Genomic DNA, 24,672 nt, shown 5'->3' on the forward strand with positions numbered 1-24,672 from the left:
CCTGGTGTCTTTTCTGTCTGACTTATTCTTTTAGTGTTTGTAATAATCAAGGTCACTCTTTGGGGGGGACTGATATTGAGGTGTCTATCAAAAAAAGAAGGAAGCAAAAACTTGGAGTAGGAAGTCAGGGATGAAGCTCTCAGGACTAAAAATGCATGTTCTTTATCATGGGAGAATATTGGAGGCTTTTTACATTTATCACATTCATTAATTCCCTAAAAACTATAAAATACAGATGTATTCATGTATTCATTGGGAAATGAAAACAAAGTAATCCTTTCTGGAGTGGACTGGATTAGTCAAAACTATCTGCAGGTCAGGAAGAATTGGTCAAACTTTCTGCTGGATGGGTATGTGAGTTTTTTTTAAAGGCAGAATGGACAGCACTGGTCAAGCAAGAAGTGTGTGAATGCATTTGGTTTGTCAAGTAAATATGGGAGAGGTTGGTTCTATACAAAGACTGAGGAAAAAGGTCAAGCCAATTCCTGTACAGGCTGAACCGATCAAATGTGCCAGAGAAGGTCAAACTAATCTGAATTCCTTTACGAGTGGGTTTAAAGAAAATATCAATTGAAAAAAATGTGCAACAAAGAGACTATAAATCGCAACAATGTGAGATTTACATTTTATGTCAGAGTTTTTTTGGGTTTAGGAAAGTGTCGCACTTACGAATGTTCATTTTACACATTTACACACTGATACATTTACATGCAATTCAGACATTTTAGATTCGAAGTATACTTATCATTTATCATCAAACATGCACACAACAAAGCACTTTTTTATAATAATTTATAAGAAATCGAATTTCAAGGACAAAAGACAGTGCACAAGATATCTTTAGAAAAAAATCTGTCACACCAAACATTCACTTCCAACTCCTAACAACGTAAAACCTGCTGTTATTCCCCCCCCCTATAACCTTTATGCCAGAGAATGCATTATATTCAAATTCAGGAGGTATTATTAAGGCATTTCATGCACGTTTTTAACCACATGCTTATAGGTTATCATGTTTTTAAATATTGTCTGCATTTACATGTTTATATAGATGGAGGAAAAAAAGAGATAATATCAAAGTGAAGTAATGATTAAGGATTACTTCAATAATTCATGTTTTCCTTTGACTTCTTTATCATTTCAGGCACGACTGTTAGCGAGCACTGCAGCATGCAGGGTAAACTGGTAGTGAGATTTAAAATAGTTTCACTCTGCTAAGAGATTGAATAATAATAATAATAATAATAATAATAATAATAATAATAAAAGTTGGATTATCGTCAGGGTAATGTTTAGTAGTTTTGTATGAACCCGTGCACAGCATGTGTCCATGACGAAAGAAACAAATACATTTTTATTATTGAAGCCTTTGATTTTATATTTTATTTATTACTGGATAATATTTTGGACTTTGCATGTATTTTCTTTAATTATTGTTCATTTAGATATAACAGAATTACGCAGTAATATATCTTTACAAACACATGACAGTACTCTTTTGTATCACGACATGCCAAAGTAGGAACTTTCAAATCATCCCTGTGTTGACTGAATGCAATGATCTCATGCTCATGCCTCAGTACTCAGGCTGTTGGTGAGATGTATGTACTGTATATCCAGTTTTTCTGATTGTAGTGGTGACAGTAGACGTGGTGCAGTAACAGAATCTACACCTTTAGTGCAGAGGTGCCCTTAAGCACAACCTGCTACCCCTTTAATCAGGAATGGCTTCTTCACTGCAGATTGACTGACTGAATGAAGAAACGTTAATATTGAATTATTTGAGACTCAACGACTGTCATGCTGATCTGCTGGTTGATGCACTGACGACAGAGAGGGATGTTGCTAAGCATGATCTTAAGGGATAATATTCAGCATATGGACCATTTACCTGCAATATTAATATGCCATATAAATAAAATTACAACATAGAAGTATTTTATGGCAAATATTATATTGCTGGAAAGATGTCACTAGAAAAAAAGTCAACAGCTTTATAAAATAAATCTTGGATGCCATTTGAGATAGCATGTTAATTATAAACGTTATATAATGATGGATTTTTATTACCTTATGACTCATCATGGCTGTGACTCTATTCCCCCCCCATTTCTGATCGAGCATTAAAGCAGAACATAAAATATACAAACAAAAAAGGGGATAGGTGTTTTTTCCCCCCCAAAAGCAGGATGTACAGTACTGGAAAATCTCTCCCTGTGGCTGAAAATGTATGCTGGGATCAGCAATTCTGTGGTTGAATAGACTAACAGAGTCCTCCAGCGTACTCATCATCCTCTTCCCCAGGCTTATCAGCTCCACTCCTCACGTCTCCGTCTCCAGGAGCAGCAGCCGCTTTTTTCTTCTTCCCTCCTCCAGGCACATTGAGAGAGATTGCCAGCTTAGCATACTGGAAAACAAAACAATAAGGTCTACATGACCTGAAGCTTCCAAATCGAAATTTGATTTCTTGAATCAGTTTTCCCCCTATTTGCATTTTTGCAGGTAAAAACCACAGAGCAAACAAAAAAAACTTCAACCCTAACATAGTCAGGTATTTATCCTAGTATTGTATGTATGTATATATATATATATATATATATATATATATATATATATATATATATATATATATATATATATATATATATATATATATATAAAAAATACACCAATACTGGAATAGTGCACATAACAGTAGTTTAAAGGATTTTTTTACTATTGTACTGTAAAACCTTTATTATATTTGATAGTTTTGGTCTTATGCAGAATTATTGCATTTTAAACATTAGGGGTCGGGGTCCCCAAACTGGAAAAAAAAAACCACATTTAGCAAAAAAGACATATTTTGAAAAATTTAATCAGAAATGTGTTTTACTAATATCATATCTGTATTTTATAAATAAGGTTGACTTTTAAACTAAAATTCCCATTAGTTAGAGATCGAGGCACCAATAGTTGATTGCTGGAACTGTAGGCAAAAATCCATACCGATAGTTTTTCTAGCTTCCGGTCCGCTGTCATTACGAAAGCGGCCTCTAGAGGCGAATCGAATTACGACACTTTGTGAGAATATTATATTCATTATTTCTTCATTACATGATATTTATTAATAAATATATTTAAATTTATTTTCATGATTCAGTACTGTTTTTTAATAAAGGTTAGTACTATTTTACATATAGTGTTAGGTTTGTTTTTTTTATCCGGTATCCATTAAAAAAAATATCGATCGATTAATTGGTTATTGGCAAGTACGATCCAACCAAAACATTGGTATTTGTAAAATTCACTATCGGTCTAGCTCTAGTTATCAACATAATTATTTGTTAGAATAACGCACCAACCATATGCATAAGTAAATGTTTTGATTTCAATAGCAACGAATATATAAAATAGTTAGTAATGCTCTTTTATAGGCTCTATATCTCTTGTTAAGGCAGGAGCTACACTGACTCAGGACTACAGATTGCATCTGATCACCATCACTGCACTGCATCGATTAACTGTAATAAATGGACATTCGGTGCCCCCCAGATGAGGATGGGTTCCCTCTTAAGTCTTGTTCCTCTCAAGGTTTCTTCCTGATGCCATCTCAAAGAGTTTTTCTTTCACCACAGTTGCCACTGGTTTGCTCATTAGGGAAAAACTTACACTTATATAAACAATAAATAAAAAATAAAAAAAAAAAATAAAAAACTCCAGCTCGTCATTTTCTGTTACAGACTCCATTAGAGAAAGAAATGATATGGTCCTCACAGTTAAAAACTCTGCTATAAAGCTTTAGTTAGGGCCACTAATGAAACCAAATTACAGTAATGACATCTTCTGAAACTCAAATCCATGGGTCACAACTCAAAACGAACACTATGGTAATAAATACTATATCAGTATTGCAATGATGTGATTATAGCTACAGTATTTATCAATTGCAGGTATTGTGTAGAATGTAATTTGGGATACAGTCCTAAATTCTGACTGAATCGCTATAACTTTACCCCTGTATTACTGCAACACAATACCAAATGTAGCTTTTCAAAGATACTCCTCCTTCCAGACAGAGCCAATAGAACACTCACGTCATTGTCCATATATTTGAACAGTGGCGAGTTGCAGACGCGGGCCACCTGCTCTTCATCCTGCTGGTCATATCCCTGTAACAGCTGCTCCAACGCAATGCAGTCCTCGCTCCCACTGAATCCTGGGATACTGTAGCTTTCCCTCACACATTTATCAGCCGCTACAAAATCTGCTCGGTGTAGGTGAACCAGCACTTGTGCGATGGTTTTCTAAACACAACAAAAGATCTGCTAGATCATGAAGTATTTAAGAACTGAACGGCCGATTTAGAAGACTGGGTTTAACAGGTCAAACCTTGAAGCACGTCGGGTAATTTTCTATGTCTCTGTACATGTTCTTCTCCTTTTGGATTGCCAATGCTGCTTCATCAAATCTTTAGAAGAAAAGAAAAAGAAACCGTGAATTAGGACAAATATCAGGATACATTACTATGGAGTTTGAAAATATTACCTCTTTTGTCGGACGAGAAGCCGAGAGGCTTTGCCCAGTAGCTCCACAGCCTGCCGCAGACGTTCCTCATTCTGTAACAAAAAACCTCTCAGAATTGTGCTAATTATATGGTATACTGCAGTGGTCCACAACCCCCAGGTCGTGGACCGGTCCGTGGGTCACAGAAGGAAAACATTACTTACATTATTTCTGTTTTATTTATCATCTGATTCTGAACGATGTTTTATTTTAGAAAATTACCGGATTCTCTCCACCACATCTGTCTAAAACTCACTCTTGATGCATGTCATGATGCCTCGGTCTCATGTCTTACCTACATCCTCTACCTTCTTAAAGGAGCTGCTACGGCCGCTAACACATAATACATTAACGCTAAATTCAAACCCCCAAGCGAGCAAAAAACAACACAGTGGATTCACGTTTATAATTATATTTACAAAATACCAGTTTTTATGCCGGTCGTATCATTTTATTGTGTTGTATTTATCCGCCACACCTTAAAGGCTGGTCAGTGAAAATATTGTCTGACATTAAACCGGTCCGTGGCGCAAAAAAGGTTGTGGACCGCTGATATACTGTACAAAAAACAAACAGCATGTGGTGTCAGTGATTCGCCTCTAGAGGCCGCTCTTGTAATGTCAGAGAACCTTCTCAGCCGATCCAGCAACAGACGCAAGCCGGAAAAACTATCTTTATGGATATTTTCGATAGCCAATAGTTTCAGCAATCAACGTTCGTTAAAACCAATGAACTTCAGGCGGGAGCTTTGGGTTTAATAAAGGACCATGCAAAAGCATTACATTATGTGGTGTATTCAGTCAAAATATTGCATCAGTTCTTCTCCAAATGTATATATTTTTTATTTATCCACTACATCAATCACTTGTTTAGCACTGAATGATGAAGAGAAAAAAATCATTCTTCAATTCTGTTGAATGAAATGTGTTTTATAGCATCTAACAAACTACTGACTTTAGTTATTGTGAGAGAAAAGGCCCAAGATATGCCTGTGATATCTCAAATAAGTATTTGAGGTATAATAATGTGATATGGATGATATATGGCTCTAATTACTAAGCCAGGTTTATGATAATGCATATGACAAACACCCAGGTCACATATAATCACTGATCAGGTCAAATAAAACGTAAAGATCATCAACAGTGAAAAGTCGTACGTTTTATGGTCACTCACCTCAAACACTGATGCAGCTTTCTGATAGAGATCCACAGCTTTAGCTAAATCCACAGTTTCTATTAACCTGCCAATCATATTTTCTCCATTATTAAAACAATAATAAAACACATATGATACCACATTCTATTGGAGGAAAGTTTTACACATTTAATTTCTGTAATCACTCACTTCCCAGCTCGGTCGAGGGCCATGGCAGCAGTGTCTGGTGTACCGTTCTCGATGTACATCATACTGGCTTTCTCTATGTACTGAATTGCCTCAGGAAGCCTCTGCATGTCCTGTAGAAGACGGACACAAAATGTATCAGGTTAACCTTTGCAATGTTCTTTATGGTAAAAAGTAAACCCTCCTGCCATGAAAAGGATTTCTTTGTGAGTTTATTTACCACAAATCCATATTAAAATAAAGTGTGTAGTGCAACAAACAGGAAGAAACAATGCCACAGGTATCCATCTAATGAGCAGCGCTAACGCACATAATGCCTCCACTATCGAGCGGCATGAAAACAGAAGCTGAAGATCACATTAGAAAACCGGACTCATGATAAACATATGACTGGTGAATACTACTGTATCACAACATCTTACAGCCTATCAGGTACAATATGCAAATTGTGATTATGAAATGCTGGTTTCACAGGAGAAAGTGGGTGGTTCCTGAATTAGGGTCGTCGCAACATTGCACATTTAAAGACTTTCTTATATACCCTTTTTATAAGGGTAGAATATAAGCATGTGACCCTGCCTCTTATTGCTATTCAGTCATTTCTACAGCTCTATGGAATAATTTATCCTACCAGAGTATTTATTGTATTCATTTCCCTTATAGAGTATTCAGAAGGTTTGTCTTTACCTTCTCTCCTCCTATAAAAGCATACCACACAGGCAATTCATTCCCGGCTAGAAATATCCCAGGTTCCTTTTCTCCTCTTTTCAAGAAACTACTATAATCATTAGTGCTGCTCACCTCACAAACATAATCCTACATCAATGGGTTATTCGTCACCAAAGCAAAAGAAAAAAAATTCTCATGTATGGACCAATGATGTTTCTGAATCTCTATAAGAACTCACCTTCAGCATCATCCCTGCCTGCTCGAGAGCCCTGTGGAGAAATTATAGATCAGCTTCAATGCTGTACACACACATGCAGAAATCTGTAATGTGTTATAGCAATTATGTGCTTTAGGTTCTTACTTTGCAGCATGGAAAAGACTGTAGCATGACTTAAGGAGAAAAAGCCAGTCAGCGCTCTGTGTATAAAGTCTCAGCAGACACAATTAAAAAGTCAACTCTGTCGATAATATTAAACGGGACGCCATATACAGATAAGTTTAGCTTCTAAAAGGCAGTGAGAGGTGGAAGGATACGTTCTGTTGTTGGTGTGAGCCTCGGCTTCTTGTAAGTAAGCATCTTTCGCTTCTTCTAGTTGTTTGGCATTTTTGAAAGCGACAGCTGAAATGCATTAAAGGGGAGACATACTGAAGGCATGGACAAAACCATGGTTATACTGTATATGATCTTAGTGTGGTCTCAGAAACAGCACACCTTAATAAAATGTCAAAATGCACAATTCATAGCACACAATCAAAGTTTCTGGTGTACTTAAACTAACCCATATGCAATAAAAGCAAGCTCGTGTTTTTCATCCCTGATGAAAATGTAATCACTGTTTTAATGATAAAAAATATTGATTATTTAGTGCTTAAAACATGAACATTCATGTGAACAAAGACAAACCTTGGAGTCAAAATAAAAATGCTTCATTTGAACATATGAAGAAAAAAATCTTAACGTTAAAAATAATTGCAATCTTTTCAAATGACTTTTATTTAAAAAAATAATCTTCTTCTTCTTCTTTCGGCTGCTCCCATTAGGGGTCGCCACAGCGGATCATCCGTCTCCATACGGTTCTGTCCTCTACATCTGCCTCTTTCACACCAACTACCTGCATGTCTTCCTTCACCACATCTATAAACCTCCTCCTTGGTCTTCCTCTTTTCCTCCTTCCTGGTGGCTCCATCCTCAGCATTCTTCTACCAATATAATTCATGTCCCTCCTCTGCACATGTCCAAACCATCTCAATCTCGATATTTAAAAAAAAATAATAATAATTAAGCCATGATTCTGTAGTGTAATAAATGTGGAAAGTGAAGAGTGAAAATATTTCCATCCTTCAATATTTAAATATTTCATAATCTTGCTTTATACCGAACATTATCTTAATGTTAAAGTTGTTAGAGAAGTGAAGAAAAGAGTGCAGGCAGGGTGGAGTGGGTGGAGAAGAGTGACAGGAGTGATTTGTGATAGTAGGGTTTCTGCAAGAATAAAAGGGAAAGTTTATGTGACTGTGGTGAGACCTGCGCTGTTGTATTGATTAGAGACAGTGGCATTGAGTAAAAGACAGGAGGTGGAGCTGGAGGTAGCAGAGCTGAAGATGTTGAGGTTTTCGTTGGGAGTGACGAGGATGGACAAGATTAGAAATGAGTTTATTAGAGGGACAGCGCATGTAGGACGTTTTGGAGACAAGGTGGGGGTGGCGAGATTGAGATGGTTTGGACATGTGCAGAGGAGGGACATGAATTATATTGGTAGGAGAATGCTGAGGATGGAGCCACCAGGAAGAAGGAAAAGAGGAAGACCAAGGAGGAGGTTCATGAATGTGGTGAGGGAAGACATGCAGGTAGTTGGTGTGAAAGAGGCAGATGTAGAGGACAGGGGGGTATGAAGACGGATGATCTGCTGCGGTGACCCCTAATAGGAGCAGCCGAAAGAAGAAGAAGAAGAAGATATAAATATTAAAGTTCCCACGTTTCGTCTCGTTTATGATTTCGCAATTTGGAAATATAAATAGATCGAAAACAGAACTCTGTGATCTGCTTACCTAATGCAGTTTTATTTCCTAGTTCTAGTTGAGTCAATCTTACTGTACAATAACAATCCATTTTATTGCACAACAGAGTTCAATGCCTAATACAGCTATTCAGTGACCTGCAATGAGAGACATGTAAATGGTCCTTTTTTTTTTCCTTTCTCATATCCATCATGATGGGCCACATTAAACATCTCTGGGGTACAGGACCTAGTTTGGACATCTCTGTTCTTCACATTTCCATGCTGTGTAAAATTTGGTTCAACATATTCAGACACAATCCTTTGCAGGAAAACAGGAAAAGGGAATCCATATTGATGGCTACGGTTTGGTGTGGGTGTGGGTGTCGGCTGTCCACATACTTTTGGAAATAGAGTATGTATGATGCATGTTTTAGGACCATTTATGAAATAATGTATTAGGGAAATACTGATATACATTATTTAATATATGACGTCAATCCCTCTGTGTGTGTGTGTGTGTGTGTGTGTGTGTGTGTGTGTGTGTGTGTGTGTGTGTGGTGATGGTAGATGAATAAGACTTTACCTGCTTTTCCGTATTCTGACGCAGCGCTGTCATAATCCGGTTTCCATTTCATAAAACTGGTCTTTAAACTGAAATATTTACAGTCAGACATAAAATATGAATTACTCAGTGGACTCGAGCTGTGAGTCAAACGGAACAAACCCGAGTATAAACACTTACTATTTTTCCGCTTTGGCGATGTGCTCATGGGCCTCGTTTATTTTCTGAGCCATGGTTCTGAAGCAGCTGTAGTGTTTATTATATTAATGTTAAATCTCTACACTAACGCAGAACAGCCGGTTTGTTGTGATCCTTCCTGATGACGTGAGATCTCGTTCATTTCCGGGTCGCAACTGACGAGTTGGTGAGATGCCGCCTCCTGCTCTATGATTGGCTACTTCACGGTCCAATTGAATAAGTGCACGTGACATCACACGTACATTCGGCGCTTGAGGGCGCTTGAGGCCGCTATTTTCTTCTTCCTCTTCCCTCTGCTGCCGTTAGGGGTCGCCACAGCGGATCATCCATCTTCATACTACTCTGTCCTCTACATCTGCCTCTGCCTCTTTAGGCTCGAGGCTGCTATGATAATGAAAATTGATCTCTAACTGTTTTTACATATTTGTATGTCCATATCCCAGACGGACCTGCAGTAACAACAGGGGAATAGAGTTTATCAGTTACACCATGAAGTAATGGGAAAGAATAGTGGAAGCCAGGCTGAGAGAAGAGGTGACCATCTGTGAACAACAGTATGGTTTCATGCTGAGGAAGAGCACCACAGATGCCTTATTTGCTTTGAGAATGTTGATGGAGAAGTATAGAGAAGGACAGAAGGAATTGCATTGTGGATTTGTGGATTTAGAGAAAGCGTACGACAGGGTGTCGAGAGAGGAGTTGTGGTATTGTATGAGGAAGTCAGGTGTGTCAGAGAAGTATGTGAGGGTGGTGCAGGACATGTATGAGGACAGTGTGACAGCAGTGAAGTGTGCAGTAGGAACGACAGACTGGTTCAAGGTGGAGGTTGGACTGTATCAAGGATCGGCTCTGAGCCCTTTCCTGTTTGCAGTGGTGATGGACAGGTTGACGGACGAGGTCAGACAGGAGTCTCCATGGACTATGATGTTTATGGATGATATTGTGATTTGTGGTGAAAATAGGGAGCAGGTTGAGAAGAGAATGGAGAGCGCGAGGTACGTGCTGGAGAGAAGGGGAATGAAAGTCAGTAGGAGTAAGACAAAGTACATGTGTGTGAATGAGAGGGAGGGCAGTGGAGTGATGCGGTTGCAGGGAGAAGAGGTGGAGAAGGTGGAGGAGTTCAGGTACCTGGGGTCAACAGTGCAATTGGGAGTGGGAGGGATGAGGATAGACAGGATTAGAAACGAGTTTATTAGAGGGACAGCGCATGTAGGACGTTTTGGGGACAAAGTTAGAGAGCCCAGATTGAGATGGTTTGGACATGTGCAGAGGAGGGACATGGGGTATATCGGTAGGAGAATGCTGAGGATGGAGCCACCAGGAAGGAGGAAAAGGGGAAGACCAAGGAGGAGGTTTACGGATGTGGTGAGGGAAGACATGCAAGTAGTTGGTTTAAAAGAGGCAGATGTAGAGGACGAAGGGGTAAGGAGACACATGATCCACTGTGGCGACCGCTAATGGAAGCAGCCGAAAGAAGAAAGAGATATTAAAAATAAGATGTTCTTGCTGTGGTGTATTTAGTCAGTTCTCTCATAATGTTTGTCCTGACTATCAATAATCTTGTCATTTGAACTCACACATACATTCTTTTTTACTAAAAGGGTTTGTAAATGCTTGTGCATGTGACCCACAAAAGTTTTGGGAAAGCTCATTCCCTTGTACGTGCATGTGAGTGTGTGTGTGTGTGTATGTTAATCATCCATAACATGAAAAACAGCTTATGTGCAATTAATGATAGAAACAAAATGACACAGTCCACATGTACAGACAGTTGGGAGCACAAACGCACTGAGATATTTGTTTACTGCTTATGAACATGTGCATACAGACCGAATCAATTTGTATCTCGGTGTCAAAACAAATACACAAAAGCTATTCTGGATTTCCTAATAACTCAATATTTGGCCAAAATTCAGCAGATATGAGTAACACACATTTGAGAGATAATGAGGTAATGCTTCTTTTAAAAGACACTAGCTACTATGTGACCATTTTGTCTCTAATACTGCATTCATCATTAAGTAGAAAGCCACAAAATAGACTTTCCATAAAGGTTTTAGATGTTTGATATGCTGATTGGGATGATTGCACTACAGAGAACATCTGAAACATTCTAGCTTTCATAAAACTGCTTGGGAATTTATTTAGTCCTGTGTTTTCATAGGAAAATCATCATGGAGCAGGGTTTAACATCTGGGCCTGTTAAATGGATTTATAGTGCTTAAGCAGTACACAATTACACAGAGGAAGTATTAATGTATTATTATGTGATTCCCACAGGATGGCGCTCAAAATGTTACGAGGCTGAAACACTGGAGTGAATGGCAAGTCTGTGGGCTTCTCAAAACAACTCATCAGTCTCGTTTTTTTATTGCGTAGGAAACGGGTCAAGTTATGTGCTTTTGTACTGGTCTTTTTCTTGATGTTTTGTCATGATTTTTCAGGAAGACTATTTTGTTGGTTATTGTCAAAATATCATAGTCGGTCAGCTTTGAATTTGAGTCAGCAGTGCTTTTTTTAAATTCCTCCGATCTCTTAATGCATGACATATGACCTCATTAAAGCACGCTTTTGTCATTTGAATCATGTTTACAGTGGTAGTGTTTTGACATAAAGAGCTTTTTGTTAATAAACAAATTATATTTGGGATTAATCATGTGGGAAATTTATAGTAATCTGAAACACATGGCTCAAAATGGCCTGGTTGGTGTATTCTGAGAGAATATCTCTCTGTAAAACGATGTAGTTGAGTTAAAGTAGAGATAGACTCAGAAAAATATGACTCCAGTAAAAGTAAAAATGCTCCCTTCAAACTTTTAACCTGAGTAAAAGTACAAAATAATTTGCCTTCAAATGTACTTATGTATTATAAGTACTATGATTTATTATGGCTATAATGTTCTTGTTATCATCTTTTGTAACAGTCTCTTGCTTAATCAACTCAGTTTATGTGAAAAGACTCTGTTACTCTGTGACTCTGACTCTGTCAGGAGTTTCTTCCATCATTTATTACATTCAAAATGTTCTGCTTGCTGTTGAACTGATGCTGAACTGGATGTTGGTGATAAGTCGATGCCACCAAGGAGCAATCAAAACAAGTTCAAAACAGAGCACGTGCTCGACCCTGATTAGCAGTTTGCTGCATGTTTGACCATTTTTTCTCCACTCATAAGTAAAAAGGTACCACTGATTTCGTGAAATGTATTTCAATAAAAAGTCAGATATTTGATGTTGAAATGTAGTGAAGCTAAAGTAAAAGTCAGTAAAGAATTTTTTTTTTTTTTTATTTACATCGTTATTGTCCACCTCTAGAAATAGGGTTCAGAGGATTCCTTCACATTTAATATCAATTTGGCCAGAAAGATATTTCGAATTCGAGGTGAATCTCAGATATTTACTTATTTTTTCGTTTTTCAACGACATGCTTTTTTTGCTCCTTCGACTTTGTTATATTATACTACACTGTTTACATGCTGTCTTCTTACACATCTTGACTGCTGCTGCATTTTTGCACTACATTGTGTTTCTTATATTCACTCCCGGGTATAGTTTCTACAGTTCACAGTACTGTACAACCAAGTATACAGTATGTTTACTGGTCGGCGCGATCTTGGTTTTGTGTCTTGTCTTGTGTTGTCTGTCTGTACTGTTTTTTGTCTGCACTGTTTGCACTAGGATGCACTCGATGCACTTTATGTAGCTTGTGTTGTGTTGTAGCTTTATGTTATTGTTTAGTGTAGCACCAGGGTTCCGGAGGAACGTTGTCTCATTTTTACTGTGTACTGTGTACCACTGTGTATAGTAGAAATGACAATAAAAGCCTCTTGACCTGACTTGACTTGACTTGAAAATGCACACATAATATTAGATTAATCTATCATGTATACATCATATAATAGTGTGATGACAATATGCACATGTGTAATGAAGGTCCAACCTTTAAAACATCTAAAACAAGTAGCCCTTTATTTGTAGCAGCAATACTTTGTTGTATAATTCATTTCATTTGCACAGCTCATCAATATCACAAATGATCTCCAAGCCATAATTATTGGGGTTTGAATGCCATACTGACTGGGGACATTTAATGGACATATATTACAGAAAACTGGATGTTACATGCTGTTTTATATATATTTTTAATCAATTTGTAGTAACATGTAAACATTGTTATTTATTCATCAAAACTAAACTGCAGTCTGTTTCAGCATGTGACATCTCCAACATGAACACATTTACTCATGAAGATATATACATATGTGTATGTATATGTATATATATATATATATATATATATATATATATATATATATATATATATATATATATACACACAGAATATATAAAGTATATAACAGAAGTGCATGCAGATGTTGGTGAACATTGCTAAATGTTGATTAAATATCTTTACCCTGCCTGCTAAAGGATGAAAAAGGTGTGACTTTTTTCTGAGGAACATAGTGTGAGTTTTATTTTTAATCTGTTTTGTGTTTGGACCAAGAAACCATGTAACCAAATGTTACTGCTTACGGCACTTATCAGGCACTTCTAACTGCATTCCACTTTATAGTAAACACACAACTGTGCATTATCAGATTGTGCTATTTCATCAGTTTTAAAATGAAATTCAAATTATAAGTTGAAAGAAATTTATTTTAAATATTTTCTAGTGTAAATGCATTTCATAACCTGGTGTTGGATATTAATGGGGGTGGTTCTTAGTGGTTACGGCATTGGAGTCTGGATCCAAAGATTGTGAGTTTAAATACCTGCCAGTCCTGGGCCCTTGAGCAAGGTCTGGATAAGGGTTTCCCCCAAATGCCATAAATATGATTTTTTTTTTTTTTAAATAGTAGGCACTTTAATCTGGACTGCCGAAGTCTCATTTTAATTTGTAGTTAATATTTATAGACTATATTAAAATATTTTCTTTGTATCTCAAGGTATCTTTAAGTTTTTCACAACTTTGAAAAAGCTGTTGAATCTAAAGATGGATAAACAGGCCATCTTATTCTTATGTTGTTTAACAAATAATATTTTGAGCTTTTATTAAATGGCTATTTCACATGTCTCAGATTGAGGGCATGAAAATGTCAGCTAATCAGAACAAAGGTTTCTAACACATCATTATCACTTTTAAAAGCACAAAAGTGATTTAGCTCATTTGATACTAAGGGACAAAACAGGTTCCAAAATGACCATGCATTGGCCAATGATATGGGCAACTACGATAAAAAGATATATTTAATACAATGCTAGCTATCATTATATATACATTTTAAAGTGCAAATATCCACATAAAACAGTATCATACAAATGCCATAAAATAAGTACGGACATCATTTCAGAAACATTAAAACACGTGTTTTAGATTAAAATAAAGCAAAGTACCTTGGGACCTTCGAGATTTCATTTAAGGCTTTTGGAGACATACGTTTCAAAACCATAATAGGCATTAGATAGAAATACCAGTAACATTTTTAATCTGATAAATACTATTACACACATCATGTAGTGGCAGGGTAATTACTTTTACAGACATATTGCACACCTTGTCATCTTAAGCCTCACACACACCCGACAGCAATCAGTCATAAAGCTGCAGTGAATAAACCGCTTGTCAGAAGACTCCCGGTGTTCTCAGTAAAAAGCCGGGTTGGTGTGTTCAATCACACAGCGCCTGCGGTGGCATCGTATTAGCCTAAGCGCCTCTGCGGGCACCTCACACTCCTGTACATTAAGCATCTGTAGTTCAGAACATCCTGTAGCTAATGCTTTCAACCCTCTGCCAGTTACACTCTCACATCCTTTTAAACTGAGCCTTCTGAGTCCGGCACAACAACGTGCCAACATTTCAAGTCCCTGGTCTGACACCAATGGGCATCGGCCCACATCCAGCGCCCGCAGCTTGGGACAGCTACGGGCAAGGTGGCTCAGGCCCTGATCCGTGATTCCTTCACAGCCCCGAGCATTCAGGTAGCGCAGACGTGGAGAGTAACGTGCCACATAGCGCAGGCCTACGTCAGTGACACGGCTACAGTGTGCCACGCTCAGATGGCGTAGCTGACCCTCCATGCGCGCCACTTCACGCAAGCCGAAGTCGCCCAGTAAATGGCAATCACTCAGACTGAGCTGGCGCAGAGCAGGGCAATGAAGAGTCAGCTGACGTACGGCTTCGTCCGTCAGCCGGGTGCAGCGCCGCAGATAGAGATGGGTGAGGAGCGGGCAGTGAAGTGCGATGGCCCGCAAACCTTCATCCTCCAGAGACGTGCAGTCTGTCATGTCCAGATAACGCAGGCCGATCTGCTGTCCATGGAGAGGAGAGAGAGGCAATGAACTCTCCTGAGTCAGACTTATACATGTTACTTTAGGGCAGCCTGAGGGGAAAGAGAGAAATGCACTGTGAGCACTTCATCTTAACTGTTCATTCTGGTACTCACATTTTTTTTTCCAACACATTTGCAGTCAATTTATTTTGTTTATTTATAACATACGGTAACAATCTCATATCTTAAGAACAATTTTTTTTTTTAATTTAAAAGCATTAAAGCCCCTATATAGACGTCCTATGTGTAATTAAATTTGATACTTATGTATAAAGAAATAAACTCACTTGATTAATGAATAAAGATATCAATCCATTTTTTTATTTTTTTTATTTAATAAGAGCAGAGCACCATTTGCCCTCTTTGCCCAAGCTCACAGACTCCCACGACCGGCTAGCTTTGCTGTGAAAAGTATGACGTCCAATTAAACACCCACGAATACACATTACACACTGTTTAACATGGCCACTGTCTTGCTATGAAATTCTTTTTACATTCTCAGTCGATGTTATAATTCAGATTATTATTCAATGGCTCAAAAGATTTTTGTGGTATTTTTTAAGTCGACTCATGTTTTACCTCTGCTTCTGTGAGTAGAGGGGAGAAAACTTAAGAAAACATTTAAAAGGTGAAAAATAAAACATAGGGCAACGTTTAATATCAAAGGTAACATTTCAGTGTCTGTTTTCCTAAAGATGAAGTTGATATGGCATCTTTCTTTTTCTCACGCTTAGCATGCATAACCACAAATAACAAAACCTATTCTTATGACAAAGGGTTTACTTCCTTTTCTGAATGGGGCATCATTAGCTTTGCCCACCAAGGACTTTTTCAAGTGTGTCACTGCATTAATGAAAGCAGCAGACCAGCCTTTCTCCTTGAGGTTGAGACTCTCAGAGCTCAGCAGACCTCTCCTTCTCCCAGGGGGAACCATAAGACTGGCAGTAATTCCCAAATTCTTTAATGCTTTTCCCAGCTTTCCTTGCAAAGTAGCACTGCTATGAATTACTCCCCCAGCAAATCCAACAGCGTACAGCGTGATGGATGATGGCAGCCGTTCGGCACCATGAAATGAAATGATGTTGATAAGTTCAGCATGTCGAGTAAGACATGTTGGTGAATCATCCACACTACATGTCTAACTATTACACAACATGAAACACAAGTAATTCTCTCCAAAAAATAATTTCACTCATACATCATCTTCAGTAAACTCTTTATCCAGGTCAGACCATGGTGGATCCGGAGTCTGTCCCAGGAGCTCTGGTCATACAGCAGAAATATACACATATTCAGTCACACTTTCATATCTTGTGGCAATTTAGTGCAGCCAATTGACCCACTGGCATGTTTTCTAAAGGCAGGATAAAACCAGAGAATTTGGAATGCATTGACAGTAACCCAAGCTCAGGATCAAACTGGGGGGCTGTGAGATGGTCTGAAGAACTATAGTTACTTGCTATTATTATTACTCAAATAAGAAATCCAATGTGCTTTTCTTACCTGAGACATCCAGGTGCTCAAGGTTTGGACAGCGGGACACGACGTCAAATACCGCCTCATTAGAAATGTTATAACAACCTGCAACCTCAAGTTGTCGTAACTCAGGGCAGCACTGAGCCAGCACACGGAGGCCACGATCAGACAGCCTTGGGCATCTGCTTGCCACCACTGTCTCCAGGGTGAGACAGACATTAGGGGTGTCCTGGCACAAGCGCTGAGTGAGGACCTTAGGGCTCTGTCGGCATGGAGCAACTCTCCGCTCAGTAGAATGGTTCTCCAAAGACGCGGGTCCCAGGCCAGGCTGTACCAGCGCCGACACACTCGGGAACAGCGACAAAGCTGTGGAGTGGAGAGGTGAGAGAAGATCTGCAACATGACCGGGTCTGGAAGAAATTCAGCGAGTGTGGTGGAGTGAGATTTGGAGGCTTTTTTGCAGCTTCCTGGAGGAGCATGAATGATAGCGACAGTTTCTCTAGGAATGGTCGGAGATGGAGATGGGGATGAAGATTGAGACTCATGGCCATTGGGATGAGATTGAGGAGAAATATGAGAAGGAATCAAGTTCAGGATGAGAGCAGGACTCGGGGTGCTATGTGTCCTCATGCTCAGGTCTGAGTCTGGAAAGAGTAAAAAAAAAAAGAGCGATAAGAACGAGAGAGTGAGTGTTAACACTTATCATTACTGCTAAACCTTTGATCAACTCACTAATGTATTCAAATGAAATGTAAACCATCGCTTTAAACTGTGAAACACAGTCTGATTAACTTATCACACGTAATCATTCCAGCCTGGTTTACCAGATGTCATCAAATACTGAAATAAACACTAAACTGTTTTTTGTTTTTTAACCAAAGATGTACTCAGATCTGGAAGACATTTCCACAGCTATCATTTCAGTGCAATTTTGTGTTGATCAAGTGTCACTTTTATCTTAAATGTGTCATCAAAGTGTTCAAAAAGAATACATAAGATAGCATGTGTGGTGTTTCATGATTGGTCGTGATAAACACTGAGTGTCGTACTATCAGCAGATGTGACTGATTGCAGTGATAGAGAGCAAACATGTGCAGAAACAAGTGATCGCTTGGCTGGATCTCATCAACACCAATAGCGTGAGATGATGTCTCTCGGCCTGTAATAACATCATGCTTTATCTGATTCTCGAACTCTCGAATCCACCTCAAGTAAAGAGACTTTACATCAAGGAATTATGAACTATAATATCTGGGAATTAAACAATCATTCCTTGTCCTCAGATAAGAATCTTTAAGCAGCGTAAAGTCCTAGATCTACCTGCATAAAATTTAAACACTAAGCTCTACTAGATAAGGAGATATGCAAAATTGGGTTAAATACTTATCATCTGTTCCTGCCTTCACATTCACTATGTTTTTCCATATACAAAAATAATATAAAGGCAAAAATCACTACCTATGTACGTACGTGCACAGTTCATGTCTCCACATACCCACAAAAAACTCCTCCATTTAAGTTTGAGGAGATGATTCTGGTGAGGAAATGAGGGTTTAAATGTGATATGCCTTCATGTACAGGAAATATCTTTATTATTGCACCTGGGCTCCTCAAAGTCGTTTGGTAAAAAAATCAGGATCAATCTGGAGGAGTTAGTGAGGCATCCATAACACCAAGCCTATCAGCCCATCAAATTCCTCCTCTGCTCTGCCATATTCTAGTCACAAAACTGCATGAGGAAAACATTCATGCAGCTGCAGACCTACATTATAATCCTTTTCAAGAGAAGATAAATGAGTGTCAGATTTTTCGTGTTAAAATTTCGTAATGAGCTGTCTCATAAATGACTTTGCATGTAATGAATATTCCAGTCTTTATTTCTTGCTGTGCTTGGTGAATTCGTAGGTGAACGCATAGTTGGTGGCAGTCAGTGGCCGTCTTGCAGATTTATGTATCACTATGGACAGATGGATCCTCTCTTTAACAATTTATAACATAAATGACACACAAATCCTCCTGTTTCTTTGCCTTGTAAATCTCTGTGACTATTTTGTGTGTGTGCATACAGTATGTCAGGTAGATTTGTATTCCAGACATGACCCGAGACTATGTTGATTGGTGGCCAGGTCATGATGGCATACACAGATTCTCTCTCTAGGGGGCAAAATGTCTTCAGTGGGACAGCAGACAGCTTTCTGAAAACTAACAACCATCCGAGCAGAGACAAACCAGGAATTTTATTCAGTACTATCTAGAGAGTACTACGAGACAAATGAAAACAAATTAACTGTATGTAATCTATTATTGCATGTCTGTATAGTTTTAAAACCCTGATGCCAAAACAGTTTTTTGTTAAATTATTTATCTTGGCATAAAAAACACATTCGCTGAAAGACATTTTAGTCTAGACATGTCTGTGTCCTGTGACCGCTATAGTTTCAAATGAATCGAGTAGCATGGAGTGATTAAAAAATGAGAAAAAAAAGAAAAACTAAAAATGACTTTTGAAAAAATCCTTTTCACTGTTCCTAACAGACCTTATCATAAACTGGTTTTAGTACAATGACAATATGGCGCACTCCAGTGGAAATATTTGTCTAACCTTAGCTCACTTTGCTTTATTCCTTTTAGACTGATAAAATAACTTAGCGATGACTTTGGCTAGAAGCACCAGATTTTATTCAGCCATATGTCTTTGACATACAGTGAGCCTCATTTATCAAACTGGATATGTAGTAATTTATTAATAAATAGTTTGCAAGGGCAAGTTAACAAGAATTATGGTATCCATGACAATTCAATTAGTTGCATGTTAGCGTGTGTGTCCTGAGTTTGTAAGTTTTTGTATTAGGAGACTCACTAATGTGACCCGTGACTATATTTGGCATGAGTTTCTGGAATATAACATAAAGATTACACACTGTCTAGTTTAAACGGATCATTTATTTCAATCACACACACTATTTTAATGAAAGATTTATGACAGTCAGTTGATGTTCAGAATTTGAAATAATACAAAGCATTCCAAAAGATTCATATAATAATAATATATATATGACTAGAAATTAAATTAGGGGAAAATAAATACCACATTATGAAATTGATAAAGTGTGTGTCTATGTTAGCAAATTCAAAAGAAAGATTTCAGCTTTAAGCTTGACCTATTTTGAGGTTGTGTTGGCAACATTAAATACAAATTAGCTGTTCTGTAACAATGCCTGGTAATTTACATGTGACTGGCATTTCTCAGTAAATGTACAGTATGTGTGTCATAAAATCATTTTTAGCAAACAATTTTGATTACAACACTCCATCTCCACTAAGAGATAGCTCAAACTAGCAAAGAAGAGCTGATGTAAGTAAGAAGAATTTCAGTGAATATTCTCCCACGGTTTGACTACACTATCCCGAATAAGCTTATTTTTATGTACCACACACAAATACAAATCTGCACATTAGCCCCAGGACACAATCAGCTTCAGTATAAAAGAGAAAGCTATAGAAAAGGCAGACAACTGAAACTGGAGAGAAGAAGGATTAGGTCAATCCCTGCTCAAAGCACCAGTACAACCAAAATCTTAGTCCTGGGTGGTCTCACTATGTAACCGTTCCCAGTGGATTTCTAGCATATAGGATATTCACCACATTATGCACAGTTGGTACCCCTGGAGAAGCAAGTTTACTTCTACCACTGTAAAACAAGTCCCTTTCAAGCTAACTGTCAAATTTCAGTACCACTCTCCCCTGAAGCTGCATTTAAAGAGCTACATGGCAAAGTGACCACATCTGCCATGGGTTTCATGCTTGTAATTCCTGCATAAAAGACTTCAAGATGGTCATTGTATCCCACAATCTTCGTGTTTATCCTCAGACTTTATAAATAGTGAAGCAGACTTTGGCTCATTTCCAGTGTTTAAAGGCACGTACAGTCACAGCCAGCACTCCAAACACAAGCCCATATACAACACACAATATAGCTCAAATAAATGATAAAGCATGATAACATAAGCTAGTATTGTGTCTTATATGTGATTCTCTTCAGGGTTTGTCAAATGAGGATTAAATAAAAGTATAATTAAACCTGTTTAAATGAAAACTCCATCATAAAATCTAAATATGTTTTTATTGACATACCTGTGATGTACTTAGTGGTTGTGATTAGTGCTGTACTTATTATTAGTGATCTACTCTGAAATCACAGCAGAACATTTCCATTACAGTTTCAAATGCAGTTAATAGCAGCATTTTACTAGACGAGCATGACAGCTTTGATAAATGTATTAGTTGAAGCTTTAGAAGCTTTTCCACATATATTCAGATGTTTATTTCCAGTGGCACCACAAACAGCAGGCAGCCAAACAGCCTTGTGGTAAATGCTGACAACTGAAGCCAAAACAGACAAACATGTTAAAGAATTAAGCTGAAACTAAAAAAATAAAGTTACATTACAAGTTTTAGAGTCACTAAGGATTCAATATTTTCCAGTGTGGAGTTTTTCTTTAAATTGGGATTGGATATGCAAATGGGTGGTAAATGATTATGATTATAAACTGATTCTTTTATTCCAGTATATTTAAATTATAATCTTTATTTTCAACTGTAGGAAACATGTTAACTTTTCCAGGCATTAATTCAGGCTTATTAAATCTCACTGCAGGTGCAGAAGTAATCAGTTTGTATTGACACTGCTTTGTGTACTCTTTCAAAGTTAGCAATCTTATAGGATTTTTTTAGTTGTCTCTTTAGTGGAAATTATTATTAAGCTAGTTACTAAATCAGTTTGCACACTTGTTATATTGCAACATAGTAAATAAGGGTCAAAGTGAAGTAAGTTTCATATTTGTACATTATTACTAGTAACAAAATTGGTCAAATACTGTATTTTAAGATATAACTTCTCCTCTTTCAAATAAAATTATTTTTTTATTGACATTCAAGTGTCAGGTTAGCACCAATAGTCACATAAGACTACAGCATCCATCAGTCACTGCACTTAACATGTTCATTTTATGCAGCAAATCACATGATCATGAGCACCTGAACTACATTTATGCACAATGAGCAGTATTGTTTAAATCACAGTTATAAAGCACTCTTTGTCTAGTACGCATGCCATGTTCATGTTTATTTCATGCTTTTCTATTTTGTGTTTGTTTAATAGCCCTAGTTCAGGTTCTCTGGTATTTCATAATTACTAAAAGATTTGCACCTGCACCCAGCTCCAAATCATCCATTGCCTTTTTTTTTAAAGGACTCACAATTGTTGTTTTTTAAAATTGTTATTTTTTTAATGTTCTGTAGAATGAAATTTATTTTACACACAGCAACCATAGGGTTAGCAAATGTATAGACAAAAAAAACTATTTTTGCCTTATATTTTACAGGCCCGGTTTAAAAAAACAACCCATTCCAAAATAAAGCACAAAGCATTGTCCCATAATCTATCCAAAGTCACCACATTAACCTCATTGTAACTGATGCTGCTCAGCATCATCTTTGTAAAGAATTAATCAACCTGAATAGAGAACTCTGCACTATTTGCCAACCAATAGCTCACTAATTCCTAATCAGCATAATGCACTTGAACTTGGGATTCATCCATTTAACTTGGGGTGGCCAAGAAGCAGTTTCCAAAAACACTAATTAGTCTACATGTGTCCCTGATCAGGCAACAGCCCATAGTCATCTAATCAGAAAGGAGATAATTAGCCCACCTACTTGTATTCCATCTTGTATCACAGCTGGCAGGCACAGCTAGATTAAGATTGACTTTGGGCTTGTTTTCTTTAACTCTATTGTAGGACTAAGTGCCTGATTTTTTTTCTTTCTTTGTTGAAAAGCTCAGTGTGTATCTTGGTGTACGTGTAGAAGTAATGGGGTCAAAAAGTGATCTTTTGCGATCAGAGAAAAACAATGACTGAGCCTTCAGTCACACTTGGTGAACTGGTTTTATTTTACTGGTATAAAGTAGTTTTTTACATAATGGCTTTACAGAGGTTCAGATATTAAATTTGAATAAATCCTATTAAAGTGAAGGTGGAGAGAAAGACACGCCGAGGTGGGAAGAAGAAATAACTTTAAGAGAACCCCACCCTATTCTGCATGACACCAGATGGCCAGTGTATGAGGTGGTATCAAAAAGTTTGGAATCTAGTTTTGTAACACACCACAGAAGGCAGCACAAGGCTACATGCACAGTCACAGGGAGCACAGACCCTCATAAATCAGTGTGACAAAAAACATCATCCTGTGTACATCATCAAGTCTGCCGATCAGCTCTTCTCACATGTGAGTTTCTCACCAGAACAACATGACCGTCCCTGTTCGCCAGACTTGGCTCCTGCGGACTTCACCTCTCTATCTAAAGATGAACATCCAGCTCAAAGATTTTGACCATTTTGTGGAACATTGTGGAAATCCAGTGTGAATCCCAGAAGGTGCTTGACACTCTTTGAAAAGAAGACTTCCAGGACATATTCCAGAAGTGGCAAGAATGCTGGGAGAGCTGTACTGCTGTGCCAGGGGACTAGAGCTAGTATGGAAACGTTTTGATACCACCTCATAAGTTCCTAGACCAAATATTAGTTGCATGCCTTGTCAATACACTGCACACCTGGATGAATTCCTTTTAACATAAAACCAGATGGTCAGCTCTTCAGTGCTTAATGAACAAGCAGAACATACATAATATTTTGAAAATAATGTTTATTTATTCTGTTCTTTCTGTAGCAGTGATGGGTAAATACATTTTAATTAGTGAATGTTTGTGAAAGACGATTAACCTGCATTTCGAATTACTGCACATTTGTACTGCAGCCCAAGTCCTGAGCAAAATAACTACTGTTAAGTATGAATCTGTAAGTTTATTAAAGCAAATCAGTTCAGTACATCCTCCTAAAGTGAAAAGTAAACCTACATTATTAATAGCTAGTTGAAGTCACAGCAATGTTTGTGTTCTGCTAAAAACAACTCCTAACACACTTGTGGATGAAACTGTGGGTCTTGTTAAACGCTCCTTATGTCTAATGGGTAGTATGAGTTTTGAGCAAAACCCCATTTATTTGTTCATTTGCAAACAATTAGTCATTGTTTAATAAATAGGAATTGTATTTATGTATATAATATAAAAATGTTTTGGACAAATTTGTTCCTTTTCACTACAAATGGTTTGTTATTTGAATTTATTCATCATTTCCTGGGTTTTATTCTGATTATTCTTATTTTTCTTCACTGCATTTCAGGTGTTTGTAAAAGGCATTTGGTACAATTTCTATGGCTGTTGTTTACAGGTAATCATTGAGAGAAGTGGGGCTCTGTTTCATTCAATGAATGTACAAGTGCAAAAAGAGCAAAATATGCTGAATTGCATGGAAAAACAAATAAAGATAACTGGTTTAATATGCGTCTTTTCCTAGCTGGAAGGTTCAAAATTTGTGACTTGTTCAAAAAGTATGGTGCAACGTAGGGACACTTTAAATGTGGCCTTCAAAATCAACAGACCTCAGGCCAATGAAATACTTGTGGTATCATTTGATACTGAAAGAAAAATGTA

The 24,672-nt window shown here is 37.7% G+C and overlaps 2 protein-coding genes across 2 annotated transcripts in view; both read right to left on the reverse strand.

Annotated features, from left to right (window-relative positions):
• Positions 1 to 2,032: 2,032 nt before the first annotated feature.
• Positions 2,033 to 9,478, reverse strand: napga (N-ethylmaleimide-sensitive factor attachment protein, gamma a). Its single transcript, XM_046846695.1, has 11 exons — positions 9,301 to 9,478; positions 9,142 to 9,209; positions 7,093 to 7,177; positions 6,920 to 6,937; positions 6,797 to 6,827; positions 5,893 to 6,002; positions 5,722 to 5,788; positions 4,528 to 4,598; positions 4,372 to 4,450; positions 4,077 to 4,286; positions 2,033 to 2,407 (listed from the first exon to the last, which is right to left on the reverse strand). Exons 1-11 carry the CDS (start codon positions 9,351 to 9,353, stop codon positions 2,264 to 2,266), a joined length of 936 nt encoding a protein of 311 aa, XP_046702651.1. The 5' UTR covers positions 9,354 to 9,478; the 3' UTR covers positions 2,033 to 2,263.
• A 3,789-nt stretch (positions 9,479 to 13,267) lies between these two features.
• The window catches only part of si:dkey-192l18.9 (F-box/LRR-repeat protein 7), a 31,720-nt gene continuing 20,315 nt past the window's right edge, over positions 13,268 to 24,672 (reverse strand). Inside the window, 3 exon segments of the mRNA XM_046846056.1 lie at positions 13,268 to 15,695; positions 17,148 to 17,378; positions 17,381 to 17,764. Of these exon segments, the coding sequence (XP_046702012.1) occupies positions 14,959 to 15,695; positions 17,148 to 17,378; positions 17,381 to 17,764 (1,352 nt within the window). The 3' untranslated portion in view covers positions 13,268 to 14,958.

Source organism: Silurus meridionalis, chromosome 4 (assembly GCF_014805685.1).
Source record: "Silurus meridionalis isolate SWU-2019-XX chromosome 4, ASM1480568v1, whole genome shotgun sequence".
Lineage (NCBI taxonomy): Eukaryota > Metazoa > Chordata > Actinopteri > Siluriformes > Siluridae > Silurus > Silurus meridionalis.